The sequence below is a fragment of the Pseudopodoces humilis genome, chromosome 16, assembly GCF_049639895.1.
Source record: "Pseudopodoces humilis isolate 2021_Gansu_Grassland_sample_001 chromosome 16, ASM4963989v1, whole genome shotgun sequence".
NCBI classification, from domain to species: Eukaryota; Metazoa; Chordata; class Aves; order Passeriformes; family Paridae; genus Pseudopodoces; species Pseudopodoces humilis.
This window is the reverse complement of record NC_142215.1, coordinates 1,865,518-1,884,082: the sequence shown is the minus strand read 5'-3', so window position 1 is coordinate 1,884,082 and position 18,565 is coordinate 1,865,518. Positions and strand designations below refer to the sequence as shown.

Sequence of the window (18,565 nt, the reverse complement as noted above, 5' to 3'; positions counted from 1 at the left end):
AGCCCCTTTCCAGCTCCCTCAGCTGTTCCAGGGGCTCCAGCCCCTTCCCGGCTCCATTCCCTTCCCCGGACATGCTCAAAGTCCTTCTTTAACTGAGGGGACAGGCACAGGACTCGAGCAGTTCCTACCCAGTGCCCAGCACAGGGGCAGAATCGCTGCCCTGCTCCTATGGCCACACTATTCCCAATCCAGGTCAGGGGTTCCCATCCCGTCTCAAAGGACCAGAACAGCGAGCGATCCTGAGCTCTTCTGCAGACAAAGCCTTCAGGGAATTTAAAACAGAACAGTTTGCAGTTGTCCAGGCTGGAAGAAAATACGCCGAGCCCTCAGAGGTTTGGCAGCTGTGCACATAAAATGCCATGTAAGGACTGGGGCTGCAGGGACAACAGGAGAGGCTCCCATCTCCAGTGCGGTAGGAGCTGTAAATTGTTCTCATATTTTTACAGCTCAGTCCATAGAGGTGTATCTGGCTTAAATTATAGTCTCTTTGTTTAAACAAAACTATATAAATTAGTGTAAAATATGAATCCATTAAAGGAATTGGTTTTCCCTTATTTCTCTATAAATTCAAATTTGACATACAGTGTTTCTGGTAATTTAATGTATTCCTTCTTGTACGACCAAATCAATTGCAGTTACTTTCTGGTTAAAATTATTTTAACAGTTAATGTTTAAAATATATATTCCCACTTGCTGAAGCATCTTTTATAGTCAAGAATATATTAAATATAGGGAGAACACACTAATGGATTTTTTAGCTTTGAATCAATTTATCTTATCCTTTTAGGTATGGCCAATTTCTTCAATCGATTGAGGCAGTTGAAGTATGAAAATTAACACAGAGATTTAATAATAATCATAGATCAAGTGCTGCTAATTTCCAGCACAAAATATTGTAATTGTCATATAAAATTACTGAAAATCAAATATCTACATGATGAGCTCTTTGTATTGGAAATAATAGCCCCTCTTTGTACTGAAAAATCCTTACAAACAAACAAACAAACAAAAAGTAGATCACTTACAATCTCTACAGAGAACACAGAATTATAAAACCCACCATATTTATGCAACTTTGATTAATCAATATTTTTGAAGAGTGTTTAATTAGAAACTGGACTTGATGACCTAGGTGGTTCTTTCCAATCCTGTGTTCCTAATTAAATAAAAAGCAAATGCTGGCAAACATTGATTATTGGTTTTTCCTCAGGAAATGAATAACCAGCCACCTGCTGCTAAAATAATAAGTCAGGAAAAAACAAACAAAAAACCCCCCACAGGTTGCCTCTATTCTAGAAAACACTTCTGTTTTCTAGTTTAGGTGAAAAGGAAATATTACTGCTTGTTTCTATTTGATTACTGTAATTTCATTAGAAAAACTGCAGAAAATTAGCACCTTATTTTATATTTCAGTCTCATTTCCTGCTTTGTTACACGTAATATACAGCAAAGGAAATCTGTCAAATGGATAATTGCCTGCTTCCATGCTTGAAGGGGTTTATTCCTGAGGGAGCAGAATTTGCTCAGCAAAAAAACCCTTCAGATATTATGTTGGCAAAGCTCTTCATGCCATAAATGCTCAGCACCACTGCTCCCATTGTATCCGTATTAGTGGGAAGTCACATCTTAAGGATTAAGCAAATTTCAGTTATTTGTGATTTATACTTATTTACATTTATACCTTGCTGATCTAATCTAAATTTGATATTATGCAGCCACTTTAAACCTTAATTTCTAAGCTTTTAGCATATCACAAAGCATTAAAATTGGGCTGTAATCCACAGTGCTCTTTTAAATCTCTGTTTCTTGTGGAAAATAAGGTACAAGGCAGGTTGTGATCTCTGTCAGGCTCTCTGTCAGCTCCCTTCAAATAATTTTTGATCCTCTTGGCTAATTTTATTCAAATTCAAACCAGACTTCTTAAATTCCATTGCTTTATGGGACTAATTATTTCCCTAACTTGCTTTGCTAACCACTAAATAGATTAAGAAGTATTAAATCTTTCAAATAGAAGTTTGTGTGCACATGTTTTGGCAGTAAAATACGCAGCTCTATGTGGCAATCGAGTTTGAAGAGTTGGCTTATTTTAGATGCAATTGATCTATATAGTAATTGTGGTTTTCTTTTCATGCAAGAAATTAGGCAAAATTTCGGTTTCTATAAGGGGAAAAAACTGGTAATGAAGACAAGCTTCTATGTTCCACTTCTATTTACAGAGACAAATTATTTCTATTTTTCCAAGCAGTGGTGAAATCAATAAATCAGAAAGTCTCCCCGCTCAGAAACCTCTCACTGAAATGACAGCAACTTCTATTTTTATTTCATCTTTTCCTCTGTGACTCACCTCCAGAAACACCTGTTTGTAAAGCCAAACACTGTTCCTTCCACAGAGAATATTCAAATTCCCAAAACATGTGTTCTGTTTTGGCTGGGGAAATGTACTTAATTTTTAGTAACAAATGTCCTGATGTTAAACCTATTTGTTTTACAGACAACAGTACAGAAATTATTTCTGCAGTGGCATCAATCCATATGCCCGTGAATTTATTTCTAGATACAGTCAAGCCAAGATATTTTTGGGTTCTGTGCTTTGGTCAAAGGGATTTTAAAAGAGATTGATGAAATCAGTAATTTCACAGCCCAGTGTTCTCATTGCAAGGATAAAGAGCTCCAGAGGAGGGAGCTGTCCCTTAGTATCCAGAGTTGGATGGAGGGAATATGTCTTTAATGGCAAAGCTGTGGAAAAAAATATTTATTTATTTTATTTTACCTTAGAAATTAATAAGATTATAAGACTTATTCAGCATTTTTGTATTATATATGGGGAACTTTGTTCATCATTTCAGTTTCTGTAAAAACAATAATTACTTCGATTGGAATATAATTGTGTTTTTGCAAACCACAGAAATTTAAATCATACAGAATTCAGGTTGGTTCTTTATCCAAAGTGTTCACAATTGAAATTTTGTTATGGAACTAACTCTACACTTCTTTTTGTGTCTGAATCAACTCATTGGAGTATAAAACCTGTCCACTGCTGGAAAGATATTATTCATTCAGGTGGTGTATTCACATGACTTGTGTATGAAAAAGACCGCTACGAAATCTCAGGGAAAAAAAAAAATGGAACTGCCAAAGAAGCTGTTTTTTCACTCTTTTACCAGTACCAAGCCACTACCCCCACCTTAGCTGAGTTCCTTGGTGCTGCTTCACTTCTTGGCTCACGTGTGTCTGCGAGAGGTTTCATTTATCACTTAAGCAAAATTATGAGTAACTGCAGTCTTTTCTGCTTGATGCGTTGTGTTTGTTGACAGATGGAGCACTGTGTGGTACAGAAATGTACAGTAGCAACAGAAAGAATTTCTCAGCTGTGTCAGAAATCAGAAGAAATCTTCAAGCCCTTCTCACTGTGTAACTCCTACAGGCCTTAAAAGAGTTTTTAGCTGACTTCTGCTGGATTCAGACAATGAGAAATTAATCTTATGAAAGCAACTCAAACTTTAACAAAGTTCTTTACAGATCTCAGCAGTAGAGGCAGGATTGTAGTATCACGCTGTTCACGGAAGTCAAATGCACAGAACTCTTTTTATCTCCTGAATTTTATCATATGATTAGTGTATGTGTCATAGTTAACTGCACACACATGTCCAGATTTGCTTTGTTATCCAAACAAGGCCATTGGGTGCTTTAATATTCCATATCCTGCTCCTCAACCCCCCACAAGATCCACAGCTAAACAACAGAACCTTTACATTTAAATCCTCCCTCATGGAGAGAACACTGGTATGGAAGAACACGTTCTACTGACCATAGCAAGGATAAATATTGTTCTCAAAGCAATTTTGCTACCCCAGAAGAGCCCGCTGGAGCACGGACACCCAGTTGTCCTGCCCGAGGGGTGATGTGCCCACAGGCCCATGAGCCAGCCCTGGCTGTGACAGCCCTGCGTGTCCTGGGCTGAGTGACCAGCGCTGTTCCAGCTGCCCAGGTCCAGCTGAGCTGTCACAGGACACCATTGTCCTGCCTCTCTGCCGCTGCTTCACATGTCCTTTAGTATTGAGGGGCAGACCCTTAAAAAAACTCAGTTCTTTATCGGTTTCTGGAAGCAAGTCAATGTTAAAGCAGGGCTCTTTTTAAGTCATCATAGAATAGATTCGATTGGAAGGGACCTTAAAGCCCATCCCATTCCAGCCTCTGCCATGGGCAGGGACACCTTCCACTGTCCCAGAGTGCTTCAAGCCCCGTCCAACTTGGTCTTGGACACTTCAGGGATAGGGCAGCCACAGCTTCTCTGTGCAGCCTCCCCACTCTGACAGGGAAAGATTATTCCCGCTGACCCTCGCTCAGGGCTCGCTCAGGGCAGGAGCGCTGTGAGGGCAGGAGCGCTGTGAGGGCAGACGCGCTATGAGATCAGGAGTGCTCTGAGGGCAGGAGCGCTGTGATCAGGAGCGCCGTGGGATCAGGAGCGCTGTGAGATCAGAAGCACTGCGGGATCAAGAGCGCTCTGAGGGCAGGAGTGCTCTGAGGGCAGCATTTCCCCGCGGCCTCGCTCCCCGCCGTGCGCGTGCGCGCGCTCCCTGCGCAGGCGCGCGGCGGGTGCGGGCGGCGCGCGCCGGCGCGGTCCCGGCCGGGCACATCCCGATCCCGGGCAGTGCCCGCCGGAGCTCGGAGCGCTCGGAGCGGTGTCCGGCAGCCTCACGGCCACCTGCCCGCAGCCCGCGGGGCCACCGCCGCACAGGGGAGCTCCTCCCCGAGTTTGCCGCGCCGCAGGAAGTCCCTCGGACCTGTCCGAAGTGGGGCCGCGCCCGCTCCGTCCGCTCCCCTGCGCGCCGTGTGCGAGCGAAGATGCCGAAGAAGAAGCCCGGGCCGATCCAGCTGAACCCCGCTCCCGATGGATCCGCCGTGAACGGGACCAGCTCTGCAGAGTGAGTGCAGCCGGGGGCGGGGGTGCGGGCCGGCCCGGGCCGGGGCTGGCCGCGGGGTGCGCTGCTCCCCAGCCCGTCCTGCCCCGCAGCCCCAGCCCGCAGTCCGGCGGGGACTCCGGGGAGCCCCAGCGCGGGGGATACTCGGGGTCTCCTCCGCGGAGTAAGGAGATGCTGCCTTCGGCAATAAACAAACTTCTGTCACATACGCGAGGGGGAAAAAAAAGCTGGGGAAAAAATAAGGGAAACTTGTATAACTCCTTTCTCGTAGTCCGTAATGGTGTCTGCTGGGTTCTTAGGTTATATAATTAGCTAGTAATGCCAAATTACACGTTTCCGATGGCATATTTCATATACGTGTATGTGGGAGAATTTATACTGCAAGCCGCAGATTTGTAGAAAAGGTGTTTTGTTTTGTTTTGCCTTGTCCTTGGCTTTAACCCAAACAATCGCTAGTTTGAGCAAATCTGTTTTTCACTAATTGACATGTAGTGCTGGGTACGGCAGGGAGTGTGCGTGTGCAGAAACTGCTTCAGAGCTCCTCTGTGTGCAACACAAACATGACACTGTAAATGTGGGAAGGGCTGAGCTAATCACGGGGACACTTCTTGGGGAAAAAATACTGAATATTGGATGGCTGCGTGTTGCTGATGAAGCCTCTGGTGCACGTTTCTCACGGATGTGAGTGGGCAGGGTGGCCTCGGTCAGGCAGACACACCACCTGCACCTCGAAGTGATGAAATGTTACAGAAGGTTTTCATTTGAGGTTCATGGGTCGATGTTCACACCTTGATTTTTAGACAATGGTGTCGGGCTAGCCCTTTAGTGAAGGTGCATCTTGGAGGAGCAGATTCCTGCCCCTGTATGGTCAGCTCGGTCCTCTGTGGGAGATGTAAACTGAGCTGAGATGTGCTGCTGTACCACGGTGACACAGAGGATGTGAGGCAGGCTTGCAGTGACATGTGCAAGTCTTGGGCTTTAAAATGCTCTGTATTCAGCAGTGCCACGTTTTCACACAGGCTCAGATCTCGTTTAACCACCCAAACATCTAAAAAAATAAAAATAAAAAAACAAACAACCAAAACCAAATCAACCGCAGAAGAAATGTAACCCTGAAACCAAACAAATTCCTCCTGAAAAATAAAAAATTCAGCATCTAGCAGCTCCAGCTGTGACATTTCTAGCAAACTCTTTTGATGATTAACTGAGCGATGAGCTGTTTAAAAACTGTTCTTTGGCAGGAGTTACTGATTGTATCTAAGCATTATGGTCTGAATATTATAGAGCTTTTGTTCTGGATTGACAGGGAGAAAATACTGTGTTTTTATATTTGCTTGGGTAGCACTTTCCAGTCGATTTTCTCAAGGCAGTTGGGAATATGTTGCTTTAGTCTTCAGGGATCTCTTTGCATTTTAGCCTTGTTCTACAGAATAAATCTGATACACCAGTCACTTGCTGCTTGTAGTACTTGATGTAAATCACCTCGCTCCCAATATACTCAATATCATATCTCTTCCCTCAAGAAGTGTCATTAATTTTAAATTGCTTTTACGTGTATGGTACTCATTTACTTGTTGGAAGCCTTTGGGGACTCCTGGGAGTGCTGAGTCTTTTCTGCCCTGATGAACTGCCGTGCTTCATTTTCTGCTCCGTGTGTTGATTTGGCTGGGGTTTGTGTGTTTGTCCCCCACACTTCTGATTTGTGTCACACACAAGACCTTATACCCAGCTTTTGCCAGGCTTAGAGGTGTCCAGTATTTTTAAAAGAAGTAGCTTAGTGGAAGTAAATTCAGCAACCAGTTGTCCTATATACAGCCAGGATTAATTAATCATGGAAATATCCCCTCATCCTGCTAATTTTAAGCCCTCATTGTACAACATTTCAAATAGCGAAGAACAGTTGCATCAGAATTTGGAAATGTTTTTGGAATTGAGTTGGAAACAGTTTTGTTTTTCATTTCCTTAATCTGTAAGGTTGTTTATTTTCCTCCCCTCTCCTGCTCTGGGTTTTTTCCCCCTTTGGTCAGTGCCTGAATTCCTCAGTCAGGTGTTTGTGAGGCTGTTGTGCATCACCAGGCGTTCCAAGTATGCCGTGCATCCCTTCACTGCCACATTAACACTTTCTAAAGCCCTGAGCCTGCTATCATGGAATTCTGGCTATGTGAGGCTCCAGTTGCTCCTTACATACACAAACCTGTCCTTCTGCAAACGCCTCCCTGCTCTTCAGAGACGGCGCAGCGCTCAAGGAGCTCGGATGACTTGGCAAAGCAAAAAGGAAGATTCCGAGCGAGGCGATGAAATTCCTGTCTGTGAGTGCGTGAGGGACCCGAACATCCAGGAGGAAGGAAGTTATTTAGGCCCAAAGGCGATTCTGGCACAAAACCAAACGGATGTGCACGGGCCATGGAGCTGTGTGCTGGAATTCCAAGAGTTTCTCGCTGTCAGAGGGGGGAAGGTTCTGTAACTTATTAATGCTTTTAGGAATGAGCACTTCTGACACCATGACATCCTGGCAGAAAGGAAGGGGAAAGGGAGGAAATGAAAGAAGAGGCTGGATGATTCAGGATGTCCTGCTTTGCATTTGTGTCCTGTCCTCTGTCTTCATCCTTATTTGGTGGTGGGAGCTCATTGACTGGAGCAAGGGAAAGTTTATAACACATGGTGTAAGGCTTTAAGAGTATGCAGGAGGCCTGGGTCTCATGTGCATGACTCTTTTGTCTTTATTCCTTTCTTTTTTTTATCCCTGGCAAGGTAGTATGAAGGGGAGTTAGTGCACTTACAATTTAAGTACACGTATCCCAAATATTTAAATGAAAATTTCACAATGTTTCTCTCCGACAGCAGATTTTGTTACTTGTAGCAATTACTTAACCACAACATCCTGCACGAATAATTTTTCTCGAGGGCCTTCCCAATCCCTGGCTCTGCCCAGTTGGACAATAGAGACAACTTGATGAAAGGTTTTCCTGTGCCCTCAGCTTCACTTCTGTTTTTGACACTTCCCGTGGAGTCGTGGTTGCTCGGCTTTCTGCTGCTCTGAGCTGCCTCAGCTCCTCAAGCTGAAACGAAGATGACACAGGCCAGCTGTAGATTTAATTTCATTCTTTGGAGCTGCACTGATATAATTGTGCAAAGCTTCTGCAGAGAAAGGGGAAAAAAAAAACCCTACCAGGCAAACCTGAATGAAAATTAATTGAAGGAAAACTGTTCTGGCTGAACGTTCTGGGCTAGTTTAGTGTCTTAATAGCCAAAACCAATGAGAACAAATCTCCACTTTATGGATTTGTGTTCCTTTCAAACTTCTGACTCCCTGTTGCTTTGAATATCTGACAGTTTTTACCCAATTTTTCTTTCTCTAAAGCCAATCCAGCCCCAGAACATGAAGTAGAAAAAAAAAAGGCAGGTTTTGAGATAATGCCACTTTCTGTATTAGAAATTTGTTTACATGAAAAGAAAGTTATTCTGTGAAGTTCTTTAATTACATCTTTAAAATAAAAATAAAAGTCAGAGAGAATGGTCACACTGACTGCCCTGAAGCCTTAGTTTTTACTTTGTCTCAGTAAATCCAAACAACTTTCCTAGCTCTTGTGCTAAAACATAAACCTTCCAAAGAGTGCCTGGGATTTGATTAAATACAGAAAATGAAAACAATTCTTCTTAAAAATTGCATGCCAGCGACTTTTATGTATTTTATGAGCTTTAACACGATGGGATTTAAGTGTATTTATTTTTTCTTTTCAAAATATAACTGTGTATATGCTTTAGCAACAACTGGTGTCTCCCAAATCAAGCCTGAGCTGTGGCCTCTGCAAATCTCAGATGTGAAGTATCAGCTACAATAGGAGGTTTGTGTTTAATTATATAAACATGAGAGCAAAGAAAAGTAGACAACAGAATTTGCATCTTCTCTGATGTGCTGAAATGGGCCCTTGAGAGGCATTTAAGATACTGTCCATAGGTCTTTACCACCTTAGGAACTGTATTTCTTTTTGAAAGAGAAAGAAAATCCAAAGCAAACTGTGAGTAGAACCAAGTCATCAGGCACAATGTGGTTTTTGGTTTTGTTTCTTTTTCCTTTTAAAGCCTTAATTATAATGAATCTGGTGCCTTAGAACCGTTCAAGCCAGAGAGTAATTTTGTAAAAATGGGTGACTGCAAATTCCAGTCATAGTTTGAGTATTAATTAATCAACCTTTCCTTGTTGTTGCTATTTATTCTGGTTAAATTGCATTTAAGAAAGTCCCTGAATGGCTGGTGCAACTTCCCTGTGTTTGCTTGGGAAAGAAAAGTTTGGGGATTGTGCAGAACTGGTTTGCACCTCGATATATATTACAATTTGCAAAGTAAACAATTGCTTACTTGTTGTGCTTCCTGCAATTTTCATGTTTTTCGGTATTTTTCTCAAGGGAGCTTCAGTTTGGGTTTTTGAGGTGTAGAAGGGCGGGCTGTGTCCCATCAGAGGGATGGGGTTATGAGGCTTTGGATTTTGGGCTTTAAGTTTCCATTGTGGGCTCTTTCCCAGTGGATCCTGTTCCAAGAGGATTTGTCCTCCATGGAGCAGGTTTTTTATCAGTTTTCTTGGATGTGAGATTAGATAGAAGGAAAGGAAGATTTTCACAGAGTTGTTCACTTTAATGCTTGCAGGGTCATTTCTGCCTTGCTTCAAGGAGTATTTTTTTTATTTGTTTTTTTTTTTTTCCCTTTTGGAATTCTTTGGGCTTCAGGGGAGCTTTTTTTGCCTGTGTGCAGTGTTCTGGAAGATTAGACCCTGGAATTTTATGACTGATCTGGTTGGATTGCAGTTGCATTCAATATACACGTAGAATTTCTGCAAGCTTGTAAATATTTTTTAAAAAAGCAACGTTTTTTTTAATCCCCTACTAATGAAGGATTAATCAAGCTTCCAAATACATGTGATATGAGTGCATTTTAAATTAAAATATACCCATGCATAGCTTTCTCTTTTAATGTGCTTGAGCCTGGCATAGTCCTTCACTGAATTAGAAATACCATTTTAATGTTACTTAAGTGCACACTAATAGAACATGTGATCTGTTATAATAAATTAATGAAAGGTCAGAGCCTGCAGCACCTCACGGACTTGTGCTGAAAAAAAATTATGACTAAGTGTACACCACTAGCACAGAAATTAATGCAAGGGGCACATTGACCTGTGCAGCTCTTGCTGGCCATAGGCAGCTTTTTGTTGACAATTATGAATTGCATGTAGAAAGGATTTTAAGACATTTAATCCCATCTTGTTATGTTCTGACAGTCAGATTTAAACATAATGATGGTAATGGAGGAATACTTCAGTTTGTGTGAGGTGTCTTTTTTTTTCCAAAAGCTTAATTGGTTTAGGGGAGTTAAAAACTGGGTGTAAAAATAAATGTTGCTGAGGAAATGTGAGGAGAATAAGTGGTGAGGGAAGTGCAGCTGTGCTCATGGATCCAGCTACTTTTCTTGTCCTTTACACTGAGCCTGCAGATGGTCACAGAGGTGTGATTTCACAACAGAGCTTGTGCAAGATCCTGCTCCTTCTGCAGAAGTCTCTCCTCTCCTGGCTGTGTCAGTGTCTGCTGCTCTGGCTGAGAACTCAGAACCCACCAGAGCATCCCCGAGGAGTTTCCAGAGCTCTGTCCACCAGCACTGGGGTAACCACAGCTTAGCCAGGGAAATAATCCTGGTGAAAACGTGTTTTTAGTTCATTTGTAAATGGGTTGCTTTGCAATGAGTGGCTTGGGGCAGAATGAGACCATCACCTCCTGTCTTGACAGAGCACAGGGAGCCTGAGAGATGCTGGAATTCAGAAATTACAGCAATTCCTGAGCAGCACATATTTTAATGGAGTAGTCTCAGGTCTCTGTCTCAAGAGGAGCAAATCACCTGTGAGATTTTCCAGTGTTATCTCACAGCCAAAAACAGGGATTGAGAGGCTCTGGGTAAACCCAACATGTAGTTTAATTTTTTATTGGTATAACAACAGTGCTGCTGTTGTTAACCTGGAAAAAGGGGTTTTGCGTTAGCACTGACTTAAAGAAACCCAAACATGAAAACTGTGGGGAATTTACAAAATTGTGAAAATTGTGAGCCAGGAAATACACCAGCCAGTTTTTAGGGTGGATTTTGACTACGTGTTACACTGTGTACAGGAGAAAAATTGTGAAATGAGCCAAGGAAGGAATTTTCTGTGAGGTCTGATAAACGTTTCCATCTCATCTTTAGGTAGCTTATTCCTTTTCAATTACTAAATTCTAAATTTTCCAGTAAAAAAGCTCCTCCCTCTTTTTGCCTGTGTTACCTTTTTTACAGCTGCATTTGTTCCCCCACCGTTGCCCTGGGGGTTGGCCGGGCTGTGTAAAGTGTGCAAATTCCTCTGCCGAAACACAAGAATGTCTTTTGGAGGAAGAAATGTAAGCTGGCAAAACTGAATCTTTGGGGAATAATGTTCTTTCTTCCAAAGACTTCTTAATTTTTTATTTGTTAATTTATTTTTTTTTTTTCGAGGAAGCGGTGGATTTATTTTTCTAACCACTTGTGTCACTAGAAATTAGTAATCAGGTGATTCCTGCTTTGATAAGTGCTCAGTATTACTCAGACAAAATCGTGGTTACACTTTGGAACAGAAGTGCAAGGCTTCCTGCCCACAGCAAGGGAACAACTGGGAAAGGCTCATTCAGTGCTCAGCTTCTCTTGGCAAACATCTGTGGAGGAGCCTTTGTCATCCTGAGTCCTGTCTGAGCAGGAGGAAGGTGGATTCCAGCAGAACTTCTCCCTCCTGACAGCTCAGGATGGGATCTCCACCTGGATCCAGCCTCATCCAGCAGTGGGAAGCATCATCCCTAACAGGGCATGCAAAAGGAGCAGATGATTTTACTTTGCATCCTGAGCACCAGGATGGAGATATTCCAGCAGTGTGGGATTCTTTGGATGAACAAGAATCTTCTTAAAAACCTCCTTATGGGTTTTTATAACAAACCCTTGAAACTTCCTGGCAACTCTTCTTCCTTTCTTGCAGGGTTTTGTACAACTCGGCATTGTTCTGTGCTTTTCCAGAACTTTTTTTTTTTCAGTGTGGTGGGAAAATGAGTCAGCAGATTGCAGAACACCTTCTTTTGGGAAAAAAATGTTCTCTTTGGATATAGATACGTGAATATTTCTGTATGTGTTGGTACACTTGATTCATATATTAAGTAAAAGTTACTAATTTCTTTCTCTAAATGGCTGTGCTGACAGATATTCAGTGTTATGCAATCCATCCATTTGAAATACAGGCTAACCTTCCATCCCTGGCTTTCTCAGAATCCCAGTTATGGGGTTTTTTGGTCTGTTTCAGACAGTTTCTGGCAGTTTCTTTTCCTGGTCCTGGTCACTTTGGCTCTGGATGGAGTTTGTCCTGCTGTGCTCTGGGCTCAGCCCTTGCACAGAGGAGTCTCAGTTCTAATCCTGGCCTGTTCAGGGGCCTTGTAAACTGATCCTGTAACTTCATCTTTTTTATTATTGTAGTGTCCCTCAAAGGCTGTGTAGCCACCACATGGGACAGCTGGGAAGATATTGTTACTGTAACTATTGCATGTGTTCATCCTTTGTTTTTGTCATTATATTTAACTCGTACTTCAGTGACAATGGAAATGCAGGCCTATGTAAATATATGTGTCAGCTGATGATCAGAATTTATAATTCTGTGTATCCTCTGTGTTGTGCTTTAAATATCCAATCAATAAGTTCTTTTTTCTGTCCATAAAGAAGTCTTAATTGTGCTGTGGTTCCTTTATCCTGATAATGCATAGTGTTGGCTGGGAAAAATCTGTGGTGCACAGACACGAAAGGGAGATGGAGAGCTTGGATTTCTGATCCTGAAGGTTTGTCTGTAGAATTTCTTAACTTGAGATTACAAAGTTGATTTAGGGCAAATTTTGAATGCAATGGTCTACTAAGTCCTGAGGAAACCTCTTAACTCAGAAAAGAAGCCCAAACTCCCTCTCTGTGGCATGGTTTAACCACAGAGCTCAATATGCCAAAGGGTTTGCAAAAGTTTTCTGGCAGCTCCTGCTGCCACTCAGGGTGAGGGGCTGGAACACCAAGGGATGGGAACAGCTGCAAAAAATCTGGTGGGGAAAGGCACCCAGGGCGTGAATCCTCTGTGCCACTGCTGGCAGTGCTGGCTTTTCTGTCTGCTGAGCTCTGCCTTCAGCTCACACGTGTTCCATGTGCTTTGGCTTAGGGGAGGAAGCTGCAGTGTTTAATGGGATGGTGGTGAGGCAAAAGAGAAGGAGGCTTAAAGCAAAGATTCCCCCAACAGCTCAGCCTAAAGGGAATTTTGGAAATTCAGCTGTCCAGAGACCCAACAGGAGATCTGAAGTTGTGTCGTCTGTTTTCTTCCTTAAAGTTCATGCCTTTCAGCCTTAGAAAAATGAGAATTTGTATTGAATTAGCAGGATACTCTTTTGGACAGAGCAATGCTTTTCTAATAGTTTTGTTTTGCGTGCCTTTTACTGAGAAATAGATTTTAATCAAATGCCTTTTAACTGGGTTGTATTTTTGTCTTTTTTTCTGGCAGTATTAAACCTCACTCTATGCCATGCAATGTCACTGCAATGTGGAAGTGGATAGTGTGTTAGATATTAGGGAATAATTCTTCACTGTGAGGGTGGGGAGGCCCCTGGATCCCTGGAAGTGCCCAAGGCCGGGTTGGATGGGGCTTGGAGCTGTCTGGGATGGTGGAATGTGTCCCTGCCATGGCAGGGGTGGGACAAGAGGAGCTTTAAGAAACCAGTCTGTGATGTTCAGATGATAAATTCACCTAGAAATCCCTCCTAAGTACAAGGGAATTTTTTTAAGATCCTCTAATGCATTGCAAGGATTGAAGATCAACAAGGGTTGAAAAACTGTATTTTTCCAAAACAGACTCCTTTGCATTTATAGGGAATTTGGATTTTTTTGAGTTGTTGCTCTGACTGCAAATTTTATGAGACTGCACTGGGGTTAGACCAGACAGACACCTGTGCTCTAAGCTGGGAGACTTCTGGAATTACATTTATCTTCCATGTTATTCTTTGTTAAAGGAAAAGTTCAATAAGAATTTGTCTTGTTGCCCAGGTTTGGCAGAGTCACACAACATAGTAGTCTGTCTTCTCAAAACCACAGAATGTCTTCATGTTCCTAACACTTAATTTCAGCTCCCTGATTGAGGTTGTTCATGGAAATTATGTAGTGAACTGCCTACTTTCTTCTCCAAATTGACAGTTGTGTGGGCTTGGGGAAAGCATTAATGTCACTGTTCTGGAAAACAACCCCCAAGCTTTGTATCCTCATGCGACAGGAGATCTGAAAGTGAAAGTACTTCTTGATGCTTTCACTCATGCTAATTGTTCAGCTTGCAGCACTGATAGTAATGCCTTTGAACAGATATTTGACAAATTACTGGTAAAGACTCTCTGATTTTTTTTATTTTTCCCCTACCACATTTTTTTCTTCTCTCTCTGAAGTAGAGTTGAATAACAGCTTTACTGTAGCCTTTAGGGTTGAGTGTGTGATTAACTTAGCACTAACATGAATTTAAAAAAAAGAAAGCTCCCAGGGGTTTGGAGTACTGGTATTAATTAAGGACTTATTTTCTGGTTTTTGTTGTGCCATTATGTGCTAGCAGACTAAAAGCAGCATTTCTCTTCTGCTTACTGCTTCCAAGAGAACAAGTGTGTTCTAAAATGTTCATGCATCTCCTCCAGGAGTGTTTTCCTCAATGCTCAGGTGGCTGTCCCCAAAACCAGGAGCTGAGAATCTCCACTTGCCTTGTGTGCATCTCTGTGTGCTGAGTGCTCTTACTCTGCTCAGTCTGTGACTCCTCCCTGGCCAACCTGCACACATGAAATAAAAGTTTGCTCCTTGTGCCCTAACTCCCTGCTCTGGCCCTGCAGTGCCCAGCTGTGTGTGATGTGCACGTGTTTGGTGGTTAGAAATCATGGGGGGGTGGGGTAGGATGTTTAAAAAGAAAACCTGAAACAAAAATCTACAGCCAGCCCTAAAAAGATGAGTGTGTGTGATGGGCTCAGAAAGTGACCTTGTGGTGGGATGGTGTTTGTGACACACCTTGTCTGCCCAGGGGTTTGTGGATAGGAGCATGTGCGTGTCTGGGAAGCAGAGAACAGAGTGCTTGGTGCCGCAGTGACTCCAGGTGTTGCTGGGCATTTATTTCGGCTTCTTGTGTCCACCCAGGATTCTTTTACCCAAGCATCCACTTTTGGCCATTGGCAGAAGGTGAGGGACTGGAGGAGGTGAGAATTTGAAGATCCCAGATGAGCTTGCCCAGGGTGGGGTGTCCCCGAGTCTGAAAAGCTCCCACATTCCCACGCTGTGATTCTCCTTGGAAAACCTTTCTCACCTGCACAAGGTGGCAGCAGAAGGGCTGGGTGTGGGTTCCCCCAGGGTCCCAGATGGACAGGGATACAGGTGAGGTTTCTCCACACCCATCAGGGATCAGTGTTTGGGGAAGGTGGGCTGTGTTTGAGTTCTTTCTGCATTCTTTTCGAACTTGGGAGGTCACAGAAGTGCCAGATGGCCAGGGTGATGCTGCACTGTCAAAACACTTCCTTGAGCACAGAAAGGAAGAAACAGTGTGAGTTAATAGGAAAGATCCTCCCTGATCAAATGTGGGTGGAGAGAATTCCTCCTCTAGAGCACCTGGTACCTCATGCTGCGCTTGGAATACAGAAAGAAACAACCAGCTTTCCCAAAAACATGCCTTGAGTGTGTTTTCCTTTCAACTTTCCATTTAGTCAGGAAGAGAGAGAGATCTTGCAGTAATTGTGAAGGCACTGCACTGAGTGCAGAGGTGTTTTCTGCTGGCTGTGCAGGGTATTTATCCTCCTGCCAGCTGAGTAGGAAGGTGTTTACTGGTGGTGTTGTGTGGGATTCCTCTGTTTCTTCAACAAATGGGGGAAGCAGCACTGACCTCCCTGTGGCTTCATCCTAAGGATCACCCTGTGAGAGCTGGATCCCATCCCTGGTGCAGTTTAGTGTGTGCTTGGCTTTCAAACCGCCAGCAATAAATTAAATGATAACCTATTGCTTTAGAGTAGTGCTTGGCACCGTGGAGCCCTGAGCTGATTTGATGATTTCCTGCTTTGATGGATCCCTGGCAAAGCCATGGTGCCTTGACAGTGAAAAACACAACTCCAAGACTGCAGCAGGTAATGGTGATGAATTTTAATAGGAATCTTTGTCTCTGAATAAAAGTTTTATATAAGATTAAGTAACTACCAGTGCTCCTTCTGGAGGCAGACAGTTGCACAGTAGCATGTTACTGTTTTAGCTGCCAAAGTTCCTGAACATTTTTGTGGTGCCTGGTGATGAACTGTCTAAAGTATTCCTTCTTCTGTGCTCTGTATGTGCTGGTTTCATTCGATTTGTGGAACTTCCTGTGTAATGATTTACTTTTCCACCTGTTTCTCTGTGCTTTGCAACTTGCTGTGATGATTTCACCTGGGAGGGTCCAGGTAACAGTCCCAGCTGCCAGTCAGGGGAGTGTTCTTACAGTAGTTGGAGTTAAAAACTGAAACTTCCAAAGTCCTGTCTCCTGGAAATACCCTGAGTAGATTACACCAATTTTGATAACAAAAATACACCTTCTATTTACCTATCTGCATTTTAAATTGATTAATGTCCTTCAAGCAAAGGATCAGAATGAAAAAAATCAATTCTTTCCTGATGCCTGACATTCAGTTATTATAGTTCTATTCTTATCATGAAACTAACTGGAGATGTTGCTAGTTACACTCTGAGTAGTGATTCTGACAATGCAGTTGTTGGGTTCATATCTTTCAGATTAATTCACTTTACAGTTAGACAATTGGTCCTGAAAATCTGAGAACTTCATTGCTCGACACTGCAAATAATGAAGGTTTTACCATTAAAGCTTAGAATATTCTGGTGATTTCACTTGGTGGAGAAACCTGAGGTGCTGAAACTCATGAGATCCAATACTTGCTCGTCTGTGAGAGCTTTTGGAATCTTTTGACTTGTATTCAAGCAGGGACCTCAGCAATAATTCATAGTTTCAAGCAAGGAAACGCCTGCTTTAAATCAATGCCAAATTTATTTAGATTGAAACAGGCAACTTATTAAAGAAAAAAAAAAGCTTTATCCAGACAAACATTAGACTAAATAGACATGATAAGTGCTATCCTAGCAAATTTTTTTGTTGCTAAAGCATCAGTTGTTTGTTCCATCACACCAGCAGTCTGTCTGCTCCAAGTCATGTGCTCAAGCATCTCTGTGTTGTCTCCAAAGCCAAAAACCCCCTTCTGCCTGAGAGAAAAACTGAATAGTTGTTTTCTTCAAAGCACAGCAAGGAAAGCCTTGTTGCACCCTGTTTCTGTGTCTCTGGTTTGTGTTGTTTTTTTTAATTCCAAATGGACAGCCCTGCTTTACTCAGTAATCCATAAAATGACAGCAAGTTTCTTCTCAAAGCTTGTAAATTATAATGAAGGCTTGAGCTCTGTCTCTTCACAACAGTAATTTTCCAGGGTAAAACATGGAGTTTGTGTCCAGCATTCGTTGCTCTGGAGTTTACTGCAGGAAAATAAGGAGTGCTTAACTTTTTCTCAGCTTTTCTCTTGTGATCATGGTGTAAGAAGAGCTGCTTCAGGTATATTCTAGGAAAGACACACCTCACTTTGACTGCAGCCTGGAATTTGTTTGCTTCACTGGGTGCATTTGATGGGGAAAAAAATAAGCCAGTGATTAATCATTCAGTTTTGCATTTCTGAATTTAAAAAAAATGTGTTTCTTTCTTAATGATTCATCTTTAAAACAGAGTCAGTAAAACAGATTAACTTGGATATTCTTGTAAGCCACGTTTATCTACGAGGGGGATTTTTCAGTGGGGATGCTCCAGGATTATTGGGCTGTGATTACATAGGTATAAAACATGCTATGAGGACAGAAATTATGTTTCTCTTTAAAAGACAGCATAAAAACAATTTTGCTTTGGTGCAGATACTTCATGTTTAAGGTGAGACAGTTGTGATGGTGGCTGTGCATCCTCTCAGCTGTCCAGCTCCTCACTGGGTGTCAGGGTGTCCCTTTGTACAACATATTTTCATAGTGAACATTTTATGAAGTGATGAATAGAAATGGTTTTGATTATTACTGAAATTTAATATTTTTTTAATGGAAAGCAGTTCCAGTCTTCATACTTCTGAAGAAGAAATAGATTCTCTTCCTCAAATTCTTCATCCTAGCAACAGTGTATTCCCTGGGAACATTGCATTAAATTTGGTGAAGCAAAACAGGTATTTGCTGTTAAATATTTACTCTTGAAACAACTTATTGTTTCAGGTGGAAGCAGGAAATTTTAAAGGAGCCTTTAAGTTGTCATATTGGAATGAAGAGTTTCCATAGGAACTGAAGTTGTTAAAATGTCCCTGGAAAACTGAACTTGTGTCTGTAGTTCCAAACTTAATTCCTGTATAAAGTTTTGTTTTTCTATTTTGTGTTTCTTAAATACGTTAAAATGAGGTTTTAAGCAGATATGTCCTTTAACAAAATTAAAATAAGCTTAGAACCTTTGGGTCAAAGACTTTCACGTTTTCAGTGACCGTGTTTTGAACCTGTGTTTGGCTGGGCTTGGTGGCTTTTTACTG

At 42.2% G+C, this 18,565-nt stretch overlaps 1 protein-coding gene across 1 annotated transcript in view; it reads left to right on the top strand.

Moving 5' to 3' along the window:
* Nucleotides 1-4,599: 4,599 nt before the first annotated feature.
* MAP2K1 (mitogen-activated protein kinase kinase 1) overlaps nucleotides 4,600-18,565 on the top strand; it is a 32,393-nt gene continuing 18,427 nt past the window's right edge. Inside the window, exon 1 of the mRNA XM_005521647.2 lies at nucleotides 4,600-4,925. Within this exon, the coding sequence (XP_005521704.1) occupies nucleotides 4,846-4,925 (80 nt within the window). The 5' untranslated portion in view covers nucleotides 4,600-4,845. The remainder of the gene's footprint in view (nucleotides 4,926-18,565) is intronic.